The 22,667-nt window shown below is 43.0% G+C and overlaps 1 protein-coding gene across 4 annotated transcripts in view; it reads left to right on the forward strand.

Annotated features, from left to right (window-relative positions):
- Positions 1 to 22,667, forward strand: part of RANBP3 (RAN binding protein 3) — a 380,969-nt gene that overhangs the window by 325,277 nt on the left and 33,025 nt on the right. For all 4 annotated transcript variants that reach the window (XR_011199904.1, XR_011199903.1, XM_069217335.1 and 1 more), the window contains 5 exons: positions 7,089 to 7,191; positions 12,789 to 12,913; positions 13,094 to 13,214; positions 13,625 to 13,767; positions 16,164 to 16,347. Coding sequence is in view for 2 of the 4 variants with exons in the window: in XM_069217335.1 (XP_069073436.1) it covers positions 7,089 to 7,191; positions 12,789 to 12,913; positions 13,094 to 13,214; positions 13,625 to 13,767; positions 16,164 to 16,347 (676 nt within the window). In the remaining 2 variants the exon portion in view is untranslated. The remainder of the gene's footprint in view (positions 1 to 7,088; positions 7,192 to 12,788; positions 12,914 to 13,093; positions 13,215 to 13,624; positions 13,768 to 16,163; positions 16,348 to 22,667) is intronic.

Raw genomic sequence — 22,667 nt, forward strand, 5'->3', positions numbered from 1 at the left:
AGTATTTATTGCAGTATAAAGCATAGTGCATTTGTGTTAATACAGTTTACAATTTCCACCAATTTGAAACCTCCTATAATTCATAGATGTGTGAGATAATGTGTATAGCCTGTAATGTGTCAAGAAATGTGTTTTCCACTGTCACTGTTAACAGTTGTTTCTTTAGATGTTGTTGCAAAAAAGCCATACAGAACTTGTGTAGGAAGCTGGCCTGGTGTGTGGTGGGTACCTAAGGTACTTACAGCTTATACCAGGTCTAGGTATCCCCTATTAGTGTGGTGTAGTCAGTGTCTTAAAGCCAGGCTCTCTAGAGGTAGCTGTGGATGAGCAGCCAAGGCTTATCTAGGAGACATGCAAAGCTCATGCAATACCACTGTAGTCACACACATGAGAGCAAACACTCTGTTACAAAATAGGTACTTTATTTTAGTGACACAGTACCAAAAAGTACACTCTCACACAACCCTGGGGGGGGGGGGGGCAAACCATATACACAAAAAAATGGAATGCAAACACAGGACCCCCACCTAGGTAAGTGGAATGTGTAGAGGGAAGCTGGGGGTATTAGAAAATACCAAAGGTAAGTACCACAGTGCCCCCTAGCGACCAGGAGAAAATATGTTAGTGGATTCTCCCCAAACCACCCAAAAGGAAGGAAAATAAGAAAATACAACACCCAGACAAGACTCCAAGAAACCAGCGGTGGATTCTTGATGACCTGTAGAAGGAGACCAAGTCCATAAGTCACAAAAGAGTCCAGGAGGAGTAGGAGCTACTACCCACCCAGCTGTGGATGCAGGAGTTGGTCAACGGTGATGTGAAGGTCAGCCCTGGAGCCGGTGTAGAGTTCCTGAGGGATGCAGGCGACGTCCCACACTGGAAGAAGAATTGCAGTCGGGTGTTGGTGCAGGAAATCCACCAACAACCCTTAGCAAAGATTGTGGTTGGCGAAAAGTGGAGTCAGAGGGGGCCCTCAGCAGCACAAAGCCCACAGGAGCAAAGGCAGCACCCACAGGAGTCCCACAAGGTGGGGACACAGGAGTTGCAGAAGAGCCCACGCAGCATGCCTGAAGAAGGGTTCCACTCCACAGGAGAACCATGCAGAGGACTTTGCGTCGCAAGGAGGAGTGCTGGGGGCTGGAGCTACACATAGCCTGGATATCCCTTGGAGGAGATGCAAACAAGCCTTGGCAGGTGCAAGAGATGCAGTGCACAGGGTTACAGTCCTGCGTGGTAAGGCTAGGGCTTACCTCCACCAAAGTTGGACAGCTGGCAGAGGACCAAGAAAACTACTCCAGACCACCACCCTTGATGCAGGATCCACGAAGCTCCGGAAAAAAGGAGAGCCACGCAGCCGGTCGTCGTTGTAGTAGGTGCCTGCGGATGCAGGGGAGTGACTCCTTCACTCCAAGACAGAGTTCTTCTTCCTTCTCATGCAGACTGAAGACTTGCCACCCTCAGAGGATGCACAGCTGGGGAAATGTTGCAAAAGCTGGATGGAGCCGTGGAAACAATGTTGCAAGAAGAGTCGTCTCTTTGGATGCAGATTTTTGGTTCCTGGAGGGTCCAGTCTCGGTCCCAGTGTCTTGAAGTTGAAGTAAGGTTGCAGAGTGGTCCTGCTGGAATTTTGCAAGCCAGATCTGAGAACTCAACAAAGAGACCGACCCTAAATAGCCCTGAAAGGGCGATTTGTCACCTACCCGGGTGACCACCTATCAGGAGGGTGCTCTGGCGTCACCTGCCTGACCTGGCCACTCAGATGCTCCCAGAGGTCCCTGCTAAGCTTGGATTCAAGATGGCAGAACCCAGGGACCCTCTGAAGGAGCTGTGGACACCACCCTTGGGGTTGGTGAAGGACGGGGGAGTGGTCACTCCCATTTCCATTGTCCTGTTTTGTGCCAGAACAGGGATTGGTGGTCCCTGAACCGGTGTTGACTGGTTTAATGCCAGAGGGCACCAAATGTGCCCTTCAAAGCATACCGATGGCTTGGGGAGACCACCCCTCCCAAACCACGTAACACCTATTTCCAAAGGGAGAGGGTGTTACCCCACTCTCCAAAAGGAAATCCTTTGTTCTGTCTTCCTGTGCTTGAGCTGTTCAAACAGCAGGAGGACAGAAACCTGTCTGATGGGTGGCAGCAGCTTGGGCTGCCTGGAAAACCCTGGAAGACTGGTAGGAGCAATGATGGAGGTCCTCTAAGGAGCCCCCAGAGTGCATGGACTCATACTTCCAATACTGGCAACATTATTGGGGTATGATTCCAACATGTTTGATAGCAAACATGCCTAGGTTTGGAGTTCACATTATGTAGCTGGACATAGGTCCCATGTCCAGTACAGTCATAAAATGGCACTGGAGTTCGTGGGAGCACCTCTGCTAGTGAAGTGGTGCCCTCACACAGAGGTACTTGCACCCTGCCCTCTGGGCTAGGAGGGCCTGCCATAGGGTTGACTTGGTGCAGTGACCTGTAGTGAAAAAGGGTGCATGCACCCTTTCTCGCAGCCTGCAATGGCAGACCTGCAGAAGCACTTTGCATGGACTTCCTATGGGTGGCATAATATGTGCTGCAGCCCATGGGGATCTCCGAGTCCCCAATGCCCTAGGTCCCTGTATACCATATACTAGGGACTTGCATGGGGGCACAAGTATGCCAAATGTGTGGTGCAAATGTTACAAGTTGCCAAGTTAGAAGGGAAAGAACATAATCACGGAGGTCCTGGTTAGCAAGATGCCAGTGAACACAGTCAAACACTCTGACAACAGGACGAAAATGGTGGTAAGCGTCCCAAGAAAGAGGGTACTTTCCTACAACTTTGTGTCATTGGTCATGGAAATGTTATTTATTAGTTCCCAGAACAGGCGGAAGGCCTGAGTGTCAAACCTTTTCTTATGAACTGGTTGATGTCCATGGTGTTAGAGAACAGGGTCCCAAAGTACTTTTCTGTGGAACATGCACATCGCACTTCCGGGGGCTGTAACACATCCTCTCTTGCTAAACTACTAAGACGTGATTCTGCAGCCGCTCCAAATGAAGGGTTACTGGTGATTTGACCATGGGGTGCTCACAACCTACCCAGACTTCACGTCAGATGGATAGCTTCTTCATAACTCTTACGTCAGGGTCAAACGACGACTCCAGGAGCTACAAATCACATATGCCCTTTTGTACCCTGTGAAACTTAGTGGTGGACCGTGACACATCACACGTTCTCTCATTCCTTGAAGATGTTTGAACTTGGCTTCATGCTTAAGGGCTGCCAACTGCCTCTGGGGAGGACCAACTGGCTGAAGAATGGCTGTTACCCGGACCCCGCAACAAGAGAATTCGAGTTGTCAGGAATTGTCCTACTCAGGACCAGATGACCAGGAAGCAAGTGCGGGCTGTGGCAGAAGTGCTGCAAAATATCTCAATCCCCTTTGAGGCCCTCAGACTGCACCATACCTCGGATGCTAGTCCAGACACTGGTGACTCTGGGACTTTGACGACAGACACAGTTCTCAGCCCTACCCTCGCCGCAAATGGCTGGCGATACGATTTTAACTATTGATGCAGCTCTTCTCGATGCTTTCTACACTGTACAATGGGGTTGATGCTGACATTGGTAGTCCAAGCTTAACTAACTCTGGCCTTGGGCCAGACGTGCCAGCATCAACAGCGGGCCTTCCCACAGGAATTTTCCTCTTGTTATTTAGTCGGTGATGTTGGGTGGGGACGCAGGGTCTGCCTAGCTGGGGGGAATGGAAGGGGAGGGGGAGGGGGAGGGGGGAGAGAGTTTCTTTGAGGAACTCCATGGCTTCCTGCTGTAACTTACATGGGGCTTAGACAAACTACTGGTGGTGTCAAGCTGCAACGGACCGTGTTAGTAGGGACTTGCTGCTCCTAACTATGAACTGTATTATGCAGTGGCGCAACTACAGTGGCCACTGCAATGGCTGGGTACGACCCTCTGTCCTGAGAGAGCAGACATCCTCCAGATCCTAGCAGGGACCAACATTTATACGTGGCTGTCCGACCCAGGATTTTGCCCACAAGACGAAACGCACCAGATGGTTGTGGCTTGCCTCTGCTGGAGACAATATATACATGGGGGGAAGGCCCAATTTGCCATACTCCCCACAAATCTTGGTGTGGCAGTTGCAGGCCTCTGTGAGGTGACCAGCCCCCCAAGCCCTCCCCGCCATGTGCCTGCTATTTTTTGCTAACTTGACTGTGTTGGGATCCTGCTAACCAGGCCCCAGCACCTGTGTTATTTCCCTAAAACTGTATCATTGTTTCCACAATTGGCACACCCCTGGCACACATCTAAGTCCTGTGTGTAAAAAAAAAAAGAAAAAAAAAAGTACCAGTGATATCAAGGGTCCTGTGGCCAGGGAGGTTTCTAAGGGCTGCAGCATGTATTATGCCACTCTAAGGGACCTATCACCAAACACTTGCACACCGCCATCGCAGCTTGTGTGTGCTTTTGGGGGGGGGGGGGGAAGGGGGGAAAGGGTAGTCGACATGGCATCCCTCTCTGGTTGCCATGCCCTCAAACCACTTCCAGTGGCATAGGTAAATCACCCCTCTAGCAGGCCTTGCAGCCTAAGGCAGGGTGCACTATACCACAGGTGAGGGCATCTCTGCAGTAGCAATATGCCCCTACAGTGTCCAAGTGCATTCTTAGATATTGTAAGTGCAGTGTGGCCGTATTGAGTACATGGACTAGGAGGTTGTCATTACAAACTCCAAAGCTCCATAATGGCTTCACTGAAGACTGGGAAGTTTGATATCAAACTTCTCAGCTCAATAAATCCACACTGATACCAGTGAAAAATGCACACGCCATTTTAGAGATTCCCCCTGTATTTCACCCAAACCTCTGGTGTAGGGCTGACCGGTCTGTGCCAGCCTGCCACTAACCAACGTTTCTGACCCAATGGGGAGAGAGCCTTTGTGCTCTTTGGGGTAATGGACGAAGCCTGCTCTGGGAGGAGAAGCTTCACACCTCCCCCTGCAGGAACTGCAAGACTTGGCGATGAGCCTCAAAGTTCCTGCCTCCTGTTAAACTGCCTCAGGCCACTCCAGCTAAACCCAGAAAAGGCCCTACCTTTGGCGGTTGGTTCAGCAGGAAAATTAGTAAACACTAGGACGAGTGTCCAGCTTAGCTGCCCCTCCCCTCCCGCAAACACCCCAGTTACCAAGAGTTGAGATGAAACCCTCCTGGCAGAATCCTTCATCTTGCTTTGGAGGGTGTTAGCCAATATGGTTAGGAGTGTGCACCTGCCACTCCCCTCCTTTCCCCCCAAAAAGGAAATGGGCACAGGAAGGGTGTAGCCACCATCATGGACAGTAGTAGTGGGCTACTGCCCTCTGACCCTTGTGACACCCCTAAATCTAGTATTTAGGGGTACACCTGAGCCTTGTACTTCAGATTCCTGGTGTTCTCAAAAGAAGGACTAAAGAGCAGCGCCACTAAATGCGACTCAAGACAACAACTGACTTGACACCCAGCCCTACCAGCCTGTCTGGAGCCTCAAGAACCTAGCTACAAGAAGACGACTCGTCCTGCAGGACCAGCGACATCTACGAACCTCCAAAGTACTGGCTGCCTTCCCAAGGATCATGATCTCCCTAGGACAGCAGCCCTGTCTATAAAGAAAGCTCTAAGAAGGATGCCATAGCCGTCCCAGATCCGCAAGTCCTGCCCACTCTGCACCTGACACCCATTGCCCATGTCCAGGTGGCCCACTAGTCCAGAGAAGTTCCTCAGGAGATTCCAACCTAGAGTCCACCCTAGGCTGTCCCCTCCTGGTCAACACGAGGATCCCTGTAGCCTAAATCCAGAAGACCCCCCTTGACGGCGACCGACTCCGGTGAAGATTTCCTTACGCCGAAAGGTACCCCTACACCTGCAACCCCCTGACCTTGGGGAACTCAACTGATTGTCCAGCAGCGTCCAGTGGGCTCTCTAAGTACCTGTCCAGCAGTTGGTTTTCTTCATTTGACTCCCTGGATTACGCCTGCAGCATCTTTGGGACTCCTAAGTTCCACCATTGAACAGAATTGGACGCCTGATGGTGTGTTTACACCCTGCATCCAGCCGCCCCTGTGCCGCTGAGGGTGTTTTTGGCACTGACCTGTAGCGCGTCTCCCCCTCCCCCCCCCTCCCTCTGACTGTGTGTGTGTACAATAAATGCGGAGCACTGTCCTAACTGCTGAACCACACTGCCACAAAAGAGAGCATTAGGATTATATACTTCAGGCTTTGTAAAGCCTCTGGGGATTCACTGAACTCTGCACACTGTACCTTACTTAGGTATAGTATATACAGTCAGCTTCCTACAGTAGACACACACGATTTTGGTGCAGGCCATTTCCGGACACACTGTGCGGTACAGCATATGATCATTGTTTCGGTGGGGCGGAACCGTTTTAATCGCCAACACTACACATGCTCTCGTCCGGCAGCAGTACCTGACCTGCAATCTCGATCTTATACACAACACCGTCCACTGACGCATCTGCGATGCTGGGAGACTTATATCGGTTACATGGAGGCAAAGAATGATGCCCGGCTACCGTGAAAGACACCCTCATCTTTCTAACCCATGGTCCTTCAGATTTTACTTGCTTGGGGGTGCAAGCTCCCCCCCCCCAAAAAAAAGCCCTGCCCTTTCTGCTTGTATCGCACACTGGGCACATTGCCTGAACTTTCCACTGCCTAGTGCCACAATACACTCCCTGCTGAAGTAGAATATGCCTCTCCCTTGCACACTTTAAAGTTGGTTTATTTTCTTTTTGTTCAATTGTGTTTCTATATGCATCAGTGCTACATAAGTTTCAACTATAATACTGTTGATGCTACTGTTACCTGAAATGTGAATTTTTCCTGGCCTGCTCTGTATGAAAACAATAGAAACATATTTAAAAAAAAGGTGTAAGTTCAGTTTCTTGCACTTTTGCTTTACTGTAAGTTTCCAACTGTGATTTATATTCCAAGTCTCTCGTGCAACTTGTTAAATAGATGTTGAATGCTCAGGATTCATCTTGCAGCCTGATTCTTAGAAATAACAGTTTTGGAATCTTATTGATGTTTATCTCCATCAGAGTCCACCTAAAATTAATGAACTTGCCGCAGAGAGTAACAGGGAAAACGCTGGTGTTGAGTCTGGCTCAGAGAGTTCATCACAGGAAGCCACACCGGAAAAATGTAAGCTATCACTTATTCTTTGTATATGAATGAGCAGAAGGAGAAATGGTTTAAAGTAAGTCTCAGAACAAAAATTGCATTCCATGTTACTTAAGCTACTATCATCTGCCTGATCTTCTAGACTGGTACTAATGTGGCAATGCTTTACCTTGTGGCATTTGATCTTTCACTCTGACAATCTCTATGTATACTTTTTATTTTGACAAACCTCTCCAGTGGTACAATTTTCCTTTCCAAAAATTCTGTGGCACCAAGGCATGGGTTAGGTTATACTAAAAAAAATGAGTACATTTTCCATGCCCTAGCAGTTTAGGTTCTGCAAGAATATACAGATATTTAACACAGCTATCAAGGTGTGCATGTAGTTTTAATTTAAAATATTATTTACATTCTCACATTATGCCTGATATAGTCTCTGAAGTAGCTGTTTTGTGTGTGAAGTTTAAGGTGTATTTGAACACCTGAGCAGTTTGGAAGCTACCATTCTCTTCGTCATCCATAAACTCATATCTCAAACCTCCTAGAGATCTATTGAAAAGTAAATGTGGCAACAATAATTTCCACTTTGTAATAAAAAATAAAAAAAACCTGTCAGTGATTTAAAAAAAAAAAAAAGTGAATGATTTTGTTGGCCTCCTGAAAGACTTTTTATTTTTGTTTTGTTTTTTAATACAATACCCACCATTCTTTAAACAGTTAGTGAATTAATTCATTATAGCCATGTTCAATGGAATGGAAAATGGTCTTCATATTTTGTCAATTAGATGCAAAACTCTGTCCTTGGTTACCAGTTGTTTGCTTGGCTTCCTTCTCAATGACCGTACACAATGTTTTTTCTTATTCTAATGCTTGAAATACTATACATAAGAAACTTGAGTCTGTTAACTGGCACGCCATTTATAGCCTTTCAATTAGAAGTTTGAAAAAACTGTGGCCTTCATCCTGAGATTGTGTAATGACACGTATGCTACAGACTCGTGCCTTAGGATAATAAGCATTTCACTAAGGTAGACATCACAGCATCCAGTCATTACCAAGGAGTTGGCCCAAAGTCCACTCTATATTGCATTATAGATAAATTGTCTTCAAGAAGACAAGGTAACTGGGGAGCAAGAGAGAAATGTAGGCAGGCATAGCTGCACAGTGCATATGGGAATATAAACTCAAACACCATGTGCCTGTCTTTGGGTTTCACTGAATCAGAAGAAATCTTGACGGTCCCACATCAAAAACAAACTGGAATAAAGGGTGACAAGTGGGAAGAAAATAATATAATCAGTTGTTGGAGAGAAATATCTAAAGTTCATCAACCAAAGAGGATGTATCAGATAAATTCCATTCTTGTAGGATGAAAGAATGTGGTAAATTGAGAAACAAGAGCCGTTCGAAGATCAGATATTGCATTTTGTCCTAATATGATCTATGGTGTAGTCATCCTTTGCAAATTGGTCATACCTGAAATATCCTTAAGTATTTTGAAGAAGGGTATTATGATTTTTTATTTCTAACTAATAATTTTTGTATGAAAACTGTAATATATTCAATCTTTTTGGCCCTTTTTTTATATTTTGCCTGCACATCGCTTGCGAAGTCTTAAAAAAATTATTTAAAGGGACTGAAAACCTTCCCCTACTTCACCCTTTACTTGCCTGAACTTTCTTTTTGTTCATTCAAATGTCACTCCAACGTCGCTTGCATTTTATTGGCTAGCAGGTTACTTCCTGCTCTTCTGATTTCTGCTTTTGCCGTTGTGTGGCGTGTGGGTGAAGTACACCTTCCAGTTTGGTGATTGGTCACTTGTTGGTATTTGTGCGCAAAAAGATGAACTGAACTCAAGTGAATTCACGTTGAAATGTGTGTAAGCAGGTCCGCCATCTTGCAGTGGAAAATTGAGTGAAGATGTAAAACAAGCAGTGAGTGGGCTCATTATGTTTTTTTCATTACTTAACAATATCATTTCTGATTAATTATTTGCGTTTGTTTCTTGAAGTACCAGTCACTAATTTTTAAAGAAATGTCATTTGTATAATTAGGCGACATTTAATTTCAAATTGTTATGTGACATTAACACAGTCACAAGTGCAGTTATCTTGCAGGCACTAGGGTCATAATTTGAATGATGCAGCAGGTGCAGTGGCACCAGGCCCAGAAGTTGTCAGGCCTCCTTTAAACACCAAATATTGCTATAATTTACAACTAAACAGGCAGTCACAATTGCAGTTATCTTGCAGGCACTCGGGTCATGGTTTTAATGGTGCAGTAGGTGCAGTGGCACTGGTGCCACAAGGTATCAGAATCCCTCGAAACACAGATTTTTGCTCAATTTTACTAGTAAACAGGCAATCGCAAGTGCAGTTACCTTGCAGGCTTTAGGGTCATGATTTGAATGGTGCAACAGGTGCAGTGGCAGTAGGCCCAATACCTCTAGGAACTCCACTAAACACAAATTATTACTACATTGTAAAAGTGCAGTTACCTTGCAGGCAATAAGGTCATGATTTGAACGATGCAGCAGGCACAGTGCATCACGGCTAAACATTGTCTATTCCTCTAAACACCAACTATTGCTGTATTTTACTACTGAGCAGGCAGTCATAATTGTGGTTACCTTGCAGTTAAAAGGGGCATGATTTGAATGGTGCAGCATGTGCAGTGGCACTTCACTAACTACACATTACTATACTCTAGTGCAGTGGCATAATGAATAAGGTACAAATTAAAAGTTTGGAATTCTGGGATATGAATTCAACACGCATCACAACATAAATAACTATTAACCGTGTATCTGATTTGAAACAAATATTATAAACTTTTTCTAATATTTATATTCCAGTTAGTAAGATAGAATGCAAAAGAAAAAAACAAGCATTTGCAGTGCAATTGTCCTCACATTTGCTTGAGCTAGAGCTATTGGTGTTTTAAATGCATAACTGGACACTTCTTGCCACATCAGTTGGTCAACCCTGCCACATAATTTGGTTTTCTGCCACATAATTCCAGTGTCCCTGCCTATAACTTCAGCACTTCCATTTACCTTCTTCCGCTATTTGCAGCAAAAAATGAAAATATTACGATTTGGTATATTTATTTCTATTATTTTGGGCAAAAAAGTTTACTTATTTTTTTTTTTTTTTGCACAAGCTCTCAAACCTAAACTTGAAACTAAATATTAAGAGTTTAACCAAGAGCCTTTGAATAAATGTTCCACTAAAGACAGATGCATGCAACAGGTTTTGTTATTTTTGCCCCATAATTTGCAACAGGAAGTTCTCATGACGTAAACGGAGGATTCACAGGCACCTGGTAGGTAGTATCAAAGCCAGCTGGCCAAAGATCTGAGGACTTGAGAGTCTGGATATAGTAAGGTGGCTTCGTAGGAACAGTTGAAGAAAAGCAGAGACAGACAGTGGGAAAAATTATCTGCGACTTCAGGTGGGAAAAAAAAAAAGAAGTGTACCTTAAGGGAAAAGGAGGAGAGAGATGGAGGCAGTTGGAGAGAAAGGCAGAACGAGAGAGGAAGGGCAAGGGAGTCCAAAGACCAGAAATGTGCGATGTGTATACAAATCCTACTAAGATGACCTAATGTTTCATCTGTATGTGGTCGATATAAACAATTTAGCTGTGTTGCAGTACAACTGTTTTCAAAGCGACTCAAAGCTGCCAGAATATGGATGCAACTGCAGACAGAATACACACTCCTCCCACCCGGTCAATATCTAAGTCTAGCACGCCTCATGCACAAACACATGTGCTCCTCAGTCCAGTCAGTAAGAAATCAGAGGCCGTTTAGGAATGGTTCTTTCAGAAGCCAGAGTGCTCCGAAGCCATGGGAAAGGTGGAAATGTGCTACTCAAATGCCGGTAACAGTCTTCAGTTGCAGCCACACACATGCTTGCCTCTTGATAAAGGCTTAAGACAACCCTGTACTTTGATCGCAACATCAGATAACAGTTCTGATCACTTCACAACACTGCCGTAGTGTGGACAAAAGTCCCAGGACCGTTACAACCAGAAATGCCATTGCTGCACTCTCTGCCCTGAGTGACACTAGCTGGCATCCTTTCATGGCTGACCACTGTCAAGGCAGGTGGCAGTGGTCGACTGAATCCAGATAGGTCGGATAACCATAATACACAGACTACAAATGAAATCAACACTGTCAGCTAAGTGGCTAGCTGCATTCAGTAAGGCTTTCAATGAAACACTTCACACTGCTGCCCAGTCTGGTTTTCAAGTGGCAGTTACTGCGCCTCAAATACACTGAATAAAAGTTGCACAGCCCTACAAACATGGGGACTGTAAATTTATATTTAAAAAAAAAGTAAATTGTAAGGTACTAATAATCATAAACCGGTGTGCCTTAGGGTCAACATACATCTTTCCACATATCACTTTCTAGTTGTGAAGTAAAACCAAAAGTAACAAGCAACGATGTGGGAGGTGTGGTGGGGACAGGCACACACGAACAGGAGACTCTGAGACGGGCGGGAGGTGCTGGGGGACAGCAGTGCGAGCCAATTCAAAGTGCCATGGCTGCCTTGAGCGCAAAGGAGAGACCTAAAAGAAAAAAGTAGTTCGCTCACAGTAAAACATCTGCAATTGTGCAATTATCCATGTAACATGGTCAGTCTGCAAGGCGGTAACAAAACTGCCACAAGGTGGGACAAACGTAAGGCACTTATCAATGATATCAAGGGATTTTTGAAAGGCAAGCCCTCAAATGAGTGAAAGTGATGGGCGTGGTTGAAAGCCCACAGAATACTCACAACAGGTCAAAAAGCACTTGCACGCTCGCCCTAACAAAGGGAAAACCTATTGCCTTTGCCAAGCTTGTTATTGATTTATATTTTGTTTTACACTGGAGTCGGTTAATCACACTGGAGCTATTACCTATTAATCCCTGTGTGGAAAAAGGTTGAGTTTTCAGGGGATGGAATCTGAGAATTTTCTCTAAGGTGTTCTTTATAGATATGATTTAGATATTCCTCAGTCAATTTATTGTAATTAAGTTTGGGGTGCCAATAGACTTTATAGTGTTTTTTTGGCTCCTTGTCCTCCTTCCTACAGGTAGAGGATTGAGAGAAGGGAAGGAATCCTGGTTGATTTCTCCAAGTGTTGGCCCCCTTGGTTATTGTTTGTCAACACCTGTAGCATAATCTCCTACCCCAGTGAACATGTTGACACGTTTCGGCATGGACATGTCAGGGTTTCCTCAGAATATCGACTGAATAGACCTTGATGATTCTACTGGTGAGGTGTATAAGAAATATCTGTAGGCCTGTTTCTTCTGTATTAATTTTGGGCCATTGGATTTTTTTTCAATGTACTGGCAGAGCAAGCTGTTCTGCTGTAATTCTCGATGTGTGAGCAAGGTGGCTCAAGTTCTGGATCCAGCACATTGATTGGTCACATTGAGCACCCCCCTTTGTGATGGAGGATCTTTAAAATCCAGTTGCTTTTGATGTTAAAATACTTCAAATATAGCTTCTCTGCTTGACATTTTAGGCTTTCTCTTTGGTTGTCTACTGTGTGGAAGTGAATTTTTAAGTAAATCTTCTGTTTCCAAATTCTGAAAGCTTGTTATCTCCTTGTTACAGCTAATAGTATTTCAGAGTCCCTGGCAGAGTCTGCTGCAGCTTATACAAAGGCAACAGCAAGAAAATGTTTGCTGGAAAAAGTGGAGGTGATAACTGGGGAAGAGGCGGAGAGTAATGTATTACAGGTAAAAAAAAAAAAAAAAAAAAAATAGAACTAATATGTGACTGTGCAGATTCGTTCATTGTTAAGGACGTAAATAATACAACTTCATATAGACTACACAGTATGGGGTTGAGTGTGAAATAAACTGCTTGTTAAATGTGTCCCTGTCATTAAAAAATTTTATGCGACTCCTTTCTGCCAGATTCAATGCAAGCTGTTTGTGTTTGACAAGACCTCCCAGTCGTGGGTAGAAAGAGGGAGAGGACTTTTGAGGCTCAACGACATGGCTTCAGCAGATGATGGGACATTGCAGTCTCGACTAGGTGAGACAAGCTGATGGAGACTGGTTTAGGGTTTTGGAAGCTAACTTAGGACATCCATATTTCTATGATTTTATCATTTTATTGAGTGGTCAGAAACTGAATCTGTTTAATAGTTCAAAACAACATTCTTAATCTAGTGTACAAACACACACTCATATGTTCTTTGTAAAGCCCAACTGAATTATGGTTGCAAGTAAATTTACACTTCCTTTGTCTTATACAGCTCCATATGCTCCTTTAGGAGCTTGTTTTGGAAACATTCCATAACCTAGACTGGGATTTGTCATGGAAAGCAGAATGGCATCCTGGTCATGTCTTTTGCATTTTCATTTTGTTTTGCCAACATTCTGCAATGCAACGTTAGGGCAAATGACCATGCATTAGATAAATGAGTTTTTTTCTTTTTCTAGTGATGCGGACCCAGGGAAGTTTGAGGTTAATTCTTAACACTAAACTCTGGGCTCAGATGCAGATAGACAAAGCCAGTGAAAAGAGTATCCGAATAACAGCAATGGACACAGAGGACCAAGGAGTGAAAGTGTTCCTCATATCGGTGAGAAGGAATCTTCTGTTGAATAAAACCATGCAAATGGCACTCTAAAGAAGAAGGTTGTTGGGTACCCATGATTAGGAAATTGCTGTCAGTGTACAGAGACTTAAATCCAACGCTCACAAATTTTAAACCTGGTTTGTTGAGGGGTTCATGTATGTTTATTGCTTTGTTTATGCACGAATGACCGTTGTCTTTTTTTATAGTTATGATTTTTGATTTTTTAAATTATATTTGTGTCTATATAGCACATGCCATATTGGTGGCGTCCCAGCACGCACATATACTAAAGTGTGGGGGGTGGGAGGGGTAGACTGGGATCAGAAGAGAAGTCACTCACCAATGCTTCTTAGATTTAGATATCTCTGAGTTAAGAACAAATTTGTCTGATGAGCTGTACATGTTGGTGTTTTCTGAATTGTGCTTCAATGCAAAGGGATCTGACATCACTTTTTCTTTGTAGAGTCAAAATAAAAATTATGTTGGGTTCTGTAGCTATATTTTGTGAGGCCTACATCTGATGTCTTGGGTTTGGTATCAAGAGTCTGGTGCAGAGCGATCCAGTATTTAGACAGCAGTCAGTGCACTGTTTTTTTATGCCAATGATAAAGTCAACAGAGTAGTTTTCATCTTGCTGGAGAGCGCCTATTATTTAGAAAGAAGGCTTGTTATGGTACAGTGTTCAGTTTTGGAGAAAGCAATTGTCCGGGGTAGGGAAATGCCATAATCCTGTTCAAATGAAGAAAGCGGAGTGTCGGTATTTTGGAAGCATTGCATAATCTATACCAGGGTTTGCTAGGGAAAGTAGTATGTCTTCCTTGTCTGGTCAAGAAGTGTTAAGTTTATTTTCCAAACATTCAGCAATGCAATTAGATGTTTTTTTTTTTTTTTTAATGTTCCGGGGGTTCATATTTTTACTGCTGGCTTTGTCGACCGACATTTGAGTAAAAGCTCTTAATCTGTAATATCTTCGCTAGATTAAACATTTGGTGTTACATTGTTGGTGCCCTTGAGTGTGGTCAACCGGATAAACAAGAGGTATGATTGGCAAATTCTAGAAGCAAAACTTCTATTTTGTGTCCATTTAAGTGTATCCAGTTGCTTTGCATCCAGTGTTTTGGCATAAACTTCTGAATTACTCCCTAGTCCCTATTTAGATCTGGAGGTTGTCTGCATGCATATGTGAGGCTGTGTCCCTGGCAGATGAAGATCATGATGATAGATGTGATTGGGCCATTGGTTAAATGAGTTGTCTGCTTGGCCTTTGGCTTAGTTTTCAGGATCCCTGGCTCAGATTATATCATCTCAGTAGAGGATGATTTGGACTCCATAATTAGTTGAGGGTTTTGAGATTTAGGAATTGGTTACAGCAGGTAAATTAGGAATGATATTGAGCAGTTCCTTCTGAACCTAAACCTTGTTAGTGAAGATCTCTACTTGAGAAGTTTTTTTCTTTTTCAGTCATTTTTACAGCAGTTGAGCGGCTATTTGGGAAATTTATTAAGAGTGTGCACTTCAGTTTGACTGTGCAAGTGATTCATGATTTAGCCCAATAGCTTCCAAAAGGATCTGTCCTTAGAAGCTGAATGTTGTTGCTCAGTCTCAACTAGCATATTCCATTGACATTTTGTTTCCTAGTAAAGTGTAGAAAGTGTGGAAGTTATTTCAGACCCAGAAATTCCTGGGAGTAGGACAATGTTATGAATTGCTGGGAGAAAGGTGTTGCCTAGGTCCTTTTCCGGGTTCTCTCTGATCTAACTCTGGTTTAATAGTAGATGGCATAGCTTTTATCTATGGTCCATATCCCCAAATAAGTGGATACTCTCATGGACTGATGGTGTTAGAGGTGAGTATTTCTTTGCCCCATCTCCAGTTAAGTGAAGTCCAGGTTGTTTATATTTTTCGTCAGACCTTGCATGAATGAATCCAGGGGTCATTGACTCAAATGTTGAACTCTTCCAAGACTGACTAGGCAGTTTTTGGTGGATAGAGTTGTTTTGCCAAATCCGAAACATCTGTTTGAAATGGGTCCAACCTCTGTTCGGATCAGCACTAGTTGAGGATCGAGAAGGTGGTTCTGTGGCTGATTTTACTAATAGTTCCATTATTTGTCTCTTGAAGCAACTAAAGTGGTGTCCTATTTCTGATGGACCAGAATCTTCTGTTGAAAGTGCTCTCATCTGATCATATTGTGCTGTAATAGTGTGAAGCCTGCTACCACATCATTTAGTTGTGGAGCATATGCATTTGTAAAATTGTACTTGGCTGTAACAATAGTAATACAACATAGGAACGTTTATAGACATTTAGGATTAGAAGAGTTCTGCTGTTGGGATGAGAGGCTGGGAAGAGCAGTCACTAACAATTTAATCTCTTCTGTTTTTGGCCAATCTACTCAGGCAAGTTCCAAAGATACTGGACAACTGTATGCAGCACTGCACCACCGGATACTAGCCCTGCGGTGTAGAGTAGAGCAAGAACAAGAATCTAAGAGCACAGCCCCTGAACCAGAGGTGGCACAGTCCAATGAGGAATACAGTGATGATGAAGATGGTATTCCTCCCTCAGGATCTAACGGAAGTGGTGAGTTTGTGGCAGGGTACTGGCTGACACCTAGAACTTATCACTTTAACCCACTCTGAAGTTCTCTTTAATTTTCTATACTTTTTTTTGGGAGATCAGGGTTATGCCTTATTCTCGAGCTGGACAGATTGCTGATCTTTGAGAGTTCCCAGTAGCTAATCATTTATTTGGACAAACGTATAGTTTGGCATTTTGTTCAGTGAGCTTTAATGGAATGCAGTTTAATAGAAGAGTTTTCTCAAGACTTTTGAAGACTGGGCTTGTTCAGATGCTGATGACCACCTGCAGGTAAGCTAAGCCTAGAACCAAGTATAGTTTTGCAGTTAATTAAATGTAAAAGGCACTACTTGAACAGGCAAATGCCCAATTTGGACCCTCCTACTCATTCAGAGTATGTCAAAGGCCTCGATTTATGATAGTTGATCTTTTGAGTGCAACAATGCAGAGGAGACCAAAGGCTAGGTGCTATTCTTCGTTTCTTATTACAAAAGGGTTTCATTTTTTTCCTCTGATTCTTAAGTGCTCTTGAGTTTGATCTTCACTAACCTCATACTTATTGAATGTTTACTGGCCTGGTTGATTCAGATAGACCCTGGTACTTTATCAAAAACTGCGAGTAAGCTGTACTCCGTTGCAACCCAGTGGAGTTTTGAGTTAGAAAGAAAGAATCCACTTTATTTATGGTATTTAATTTATTTACTTATTTTAGCTGAATTGTGAAGTGCAATGTTGACTCTAAAAAGTGTCTTAAGGCTTCAGGAGTGAAAAAGCAAAAAGTAGACAAAGGGCAGCTTAAGTTGTACAGAGCCATGTTTTCACGAAAGTAAGACTAGTGAAGGTGGCTGGCTTATTTAGCAAGTATGATACTGCCACATGTTCATGACAGTAATAGTCCCAAGTAACTGGGTAAGCAAACTCGGTCATTTGAGCTGCAAAAAATGTTACAGGGGATACAGACGATTAAATTAATTTGACAGAATTTACAGGGTGTACCGCACAGAGATAATGCGGAACGTAAGTTGTGTCAGCGTTTCAAACTTGAAGAGCTGGAGGAAATTTGTCAGATATTTGTTTTTGTCGTTTCCTATAAAAAGGAATACATTTTTATATCGGGAAGCATTTGTATTTGTCACCGGTGAGCAAAACACAGGCCTCTACCTGTCTCAGATATGCAATAGAGATGACCTGCCTAGGTTTCTAAGATGCCTGATCCCTGGTTTGCAGTCTTTTAGTAAGATCACTAGTAGAGAAGGGTTGTGTGTATTTAAATCTCTTTGGTTATGTTTGGCACGTTTTTGTGTTCATAGGTAGTTTGGAGATTTATTTTAAATGGCCAAAGCAACCGACTTATGTTTTGACATTTGGACCACCATGCCCATCATTGTATGTTTAACAGTTCATGTGGAACTGAGGCAGAAGTGGGTCCTTTTTCTAAAATGATTTTATCCAGGTTCCCTGGGGAATGTTTAATGAGACTGACTGCAATACTTTTATGGCCCAGTGGGTATCTTGCTATTAGCTGGATTACCTGTTGGCCCAAACTACCTAATAACTTAGATTTTCTTTTGCTGCAAGGCCATTTGGATGCTACTTTCTTGGTACATTCTTACTGGCTGGTTGCATACGGGTACTGAAACAAACAGGCATTGGCTGAAAATAACAGGATCATGGGACAAAGTGGTGCGTTTTGCACAGTAACGAAAGATAGCACGGCAGAGAATACAGGACGTTCGCAACCTCGCTATGGACCTACTGTACAAGTGGCCAACGGTGCAGTTCGATTTGACAACTGATATCCTAGTTGAACAGGTGGATTACTTACCAGCAAGATTTATTCTCCAGACATCTTTAATAAACATATTCACATAAAGATACTAGATCTGAGATGTGTTTTCAACGGTTTTTGCTTTCTCTCCCACCCCCACGATCCAGTCACCAAATGTTGTAAATGTATTGTATAAACAAACTAGGTCGAACAAAACCCCCTATTATACCCAAAGATGTTTGGGACCTTGTCTGACTGGGAAATGTACCTGTCTGTGTATCTCTATTCATGGCTAAACGAAGTGAGGGGAGACACTCTTAAGCCAATCAGGCAGAAGGGATCAAGAACGTATGGCCTCTTTCCTAATATTGTAAGGGTTCTAAAGGAGGGCACATGACATTTTTTTAAGAGCCTTTCCCCAGTACGCCGTCCTCCATCACCCAGTGAACTGATCCGAGACATGTCCAAGAGGATGCACACACACACACCCCATGCTTTTTTTGATTCCAATTAACAAAGCTGACCTGTTCGCCAACAAAATCAATGGATTTGAGACAAAAGATCACAAAGTTTTTTTTTTCTCCCTATAGGAGAGGGTGGAACTAGGGTCAGTGTCACATTTTATACAGGCACAAAAGTTAATTCAAAGGCTCCATCAGACAGTGGAATAGTATGTTCTTCCCAAATCCTTCTACCAAAACGAAACTAACCCTTCACGCCCTCTCAATGTCTATCATTGCTTCAGCAAAACCCAAGACCTCAACCTAGATTTCTAACTTTTTGTTTAGTCTGGTTGATCATTTAGAAGGAGCCCACTTTCAAAGCAAAGAATCCTGATCTGGAGTCTGCTTGCCACCACATGAAAGCTAAGAAAAACTCTAGAATGTTGCTTCCAAATCTACTGAGCATGGGACTCGAGTTCTGCTGCAGGACATCTGTAAAGCCATCTAAAATAAGGGCATACAAATGTCCAAGACGCATGACTACATGGAAATGAATGGTAAAACTATGGTGGGTCATGCAATTTCCATTCTACATTTCATTAAGATTAAATGCCTTTACACCTACCTCGTACAATTTGGGTAATGTCTCCTGTATTGGTAGAGAAGCAAATGTTACCTGTAAGTAAAGTTGTCCAGCTTTCAGAGATTCACCATTTTGGGAGTCTCACTTTGCATGTACCTTATCCAAAAAAACTTGCTGTGAAATATGAACTCCTGTTGTCCCTAAGGTGAGTGGAGTATGAAGCGCATTCCCCTTGTTGAAAGATTTTTGAGCGGTTTCCAATGAGGAATAGGTTTTAAAATACTCTTTTGGTTTGTCTGAAGGTTTATAAATACAGTATGTTAGAATGTATGGGGAGTTTGATGGGTTGCTTTCAGTAAGTGGCACTTCTAAACACAATTTCCCACTTAAATTTTGTCCAGTGACACAAATTAGTGTTCTAAACAACTTCCCATATTGAACACTATAGCCTTTATTGTACTTTTAATGTTTTGATTCTTTTTTTTTTTCCTGATTTTTCCACCCCTCCCAACTAATAAGCAAAGGTCTCTAGAGTATAACACCTTCCTCCAATCTAGACACTGGCTAAACTCCTGTAATTTTCTTCCAGTTCCTTGTATTGCAAAGCATGCCTTGTGCAGTGGTTTAGACCAATCATTGTACATTGGTTTGAGCAAGCCTGCCTAAGTTATCGTAGGCCCTACCTGACGCTTGCTCTGTTGCAGTCTCATCCTCACCTTATGGCCCCATCTCTTGACTTCTTCTCCACCCAGTGGGTGATCCTTGTTTTTTGGCTGTGTAGCCGGTTGCTGTCCAACTAGTGAGTATAGTGTCTTTACTCCAAGAGGGAAGTCTGTGACTCACCGGATTCTGGGCATGCCACATTTTTCTTTATATCACAAAAGGCACACGAGGAAGCAGTTTACCTTGATACAGCCGTCCAACCCCAACTCAGGGCCTAAAGCAGCCAGCAGCAAGAGTCGTTTGGCAGGTCTCTGGCTGGGTTCATAACCTAGGATTATATGAGCTAAACAACATCCCTTGGTTCCTTTTAGAGCAAAACTTGGTACTGATTCACGTGGAAAGTTCAGGGCTTTCTCCAGTCTTGTTTCAGATCTAGTGATCTGCCTTCTTGGGATTGAGATCTTCCACTCACTATTATTGAACATAATCTTTTCAAGCTTTTTGGCCACTGCTTTTTAACTTGGGCACAAGTCCCATCTACAGTATTGCTTATGGAAGAAGGCTTTTGTTTTGGCTATTAGTCGTGAGGGTGAATAAAAAACAGCTTTATGCACTTCTGAATATATTTCATTATAAGAAGGTCTCATTGACAAATCCCCATTCCTCTTTCTAAAAAACCCTTCAAGGTTTCTTCACATTTCAGGGTATTTTGTTAACTCCTTTTCTTTCTTTACCATTTCAACTCTGAGGAGAGGCTGCGCCATGTAAAGGATGCAAGATTGCCCTTGAGATACTTCCAAGAGAAGATAAGGGACACTCTTAAAATAAAGCCAATATTATTTAGTAGGGACATTTGTATTTTTTTGGTGCCCTCATAAATAACACCTAGATAGATGGGTAGTATCTGTATTGCATTTAATTTAAAACTTTGCTGGATTGGACTACGTAAACTAAGAGTTCATTACATGAGAGGCAATGTAGCTTTTCATGCCTTTGTGAGTAATGTTCCTGTAGGTGATATTTGCAAGTTGTCTCCTGAAGATCTGTCTGTAACCTTCTGAGCATCCACTTGACGGCTAGGCTATGAAATAGTTATTTCTCATGGTGGTAGTTCACAGGGAATCTGCAATGGATAATATTGGTAATTTTCAGAGCTTGCTGGAGCCTCTGAAATTCCATTTGCATACATTTTCTACAGAAAGCTCATTTTTCCTTTTTGATTTCAAAGAGAAGGCATTGAAGAGCAATAGAGCCTTTTCGTATTTTAGAAGCTACTGCTCAAGTCAGTCTGTAGATTTGAGACATAGCAAGCCCTGGGTGCCTCAGCCTTTCGTCCTTCTCAATCAGGTTGAAAACACCTGTTGATATTAGTCAAGGCCCATTGCACTTAATGAATCTAGCTATTTCATACATCACACTAGCATGTTAATATGATAGCTGGCAGCTGCTTAACCCTTCAATAATTCCTTTTAGATATGATTGACCATTATGGCACAAAATCTCTATTCGTAGTCCAATAGCCTGAGGAACATATAGCAAAAAATGTACTACATCTAAAAGCTTGTTGGTGGATGGTGTGGTCCCTTTCTGTCTGTGGATTCGGTCTGTTTATCCCTTTTTTTAATCAAGTTTACAGTTGCCATTTCAGCAACGCATGTCACTGGAATGAACAACACAAAGATCGCTTGAGCAGAACTATGCACGCTGTTATGATTGGTTGACATCTGACTGGTTCTCCTGATATTCCAATGTTGGGGGACTGTACAACAGGGCTCTTAGCAATAGATCAGAATGTCAAGATTCCCCTCCTTCCTGGCAGATGGACTTGTTTAGGGTCTCAAGGAAAGGTCTTTTCGTTGGACTAGTTTGTCAAGTTTCACTGTGCCTATCCTTCCTTTCCATTATTCCTCTTGATGGTGTGAAAGATGACGATGGAGTACTGATGAGTGATTCTAGTGGTGCTAGTATACACCAGACATTGACTGCCCAGAGGTTTGGCACTGACCAGCGTGAGGTCTGTCAGCAAATTCTGCAAGTTGCTAAGAAGCCTTCCACTTTAAAATTGAAAATGATTTTGAATGTGAGTATGAGATACGAACTTGGATACAATTTCAATGTCTCCAAATCCATTTCTGTTGTTCCAAATCCATCTTGCTAGAGCAGGTCTTTACTCTGATCTGGATACACCTAGATGACATTGGCTCTTATTTAGGGATACCAATCTCTATTGTACTCCAGATTAGTCAACAAATTAATGAAGGGACTCATTTTAACATTCCCATCAACAATGAGGCTCCCCTCAAAATGGGGACTAAACAGAGTGTTGTCAGCCTTAAGAAGACTTATTTTAAGGCAGTTCATAGGACTTTCATCCACCCTCTCATGGAAGGCCAAGCCTCTGCTCACCATCGCCGAAGCCACGTGGATTAGCGAAATGTATGATTTCAACATCAAAGAGCCTTACTTAAGTTTAAGGACAACCTATTGAATCCAATGTTTATTACTTACGCATCTTCTTTCACCTTAATCTGCATATTTGTCTACGTATGTTATTCTTGTTTGACAATAAAAATGTTGGAACTTCTACTTTGATAAAACTCTGATCAGTGTGCCCCGCAATTTGTTGCCTTTCTTCTAACAAAAAAGGGCAATCCCTTATTGAAGCAAGGCTTGACTTTGTTTCCTGCACTACGCTTGCCGTTTAGGTTGACAAACCTTCATGTGACAATTGTTAGCTCATTGTGCCAGAAGCAACTCGGTATCTACTGCTCTCTTAGCAACAGAAAGGTTGTGAGATCTGCAGAGTGGCTATTAGGAGGACATATATTTATAGCTTTGTGTGCAGCCTAGAACCTAGTTTACAGTG

The sequence above is a fragment of the Pleurodeles waltl genome, chromosome 12, assembly GCF_031143425.1.
Source record: "Pleurodeles waltl isolate 20211129_DDA chromosome 12, aPleWal1.hap1.20221129, whole genome shotgun sequence".
NCBI classification, from domain to species: domain Eukaryota; kingdom Metazoa; phylum Chordata; class Amphibia; order Caudata; family Salamandridae; genus Pleurodeles; species Pleurodeles waltl.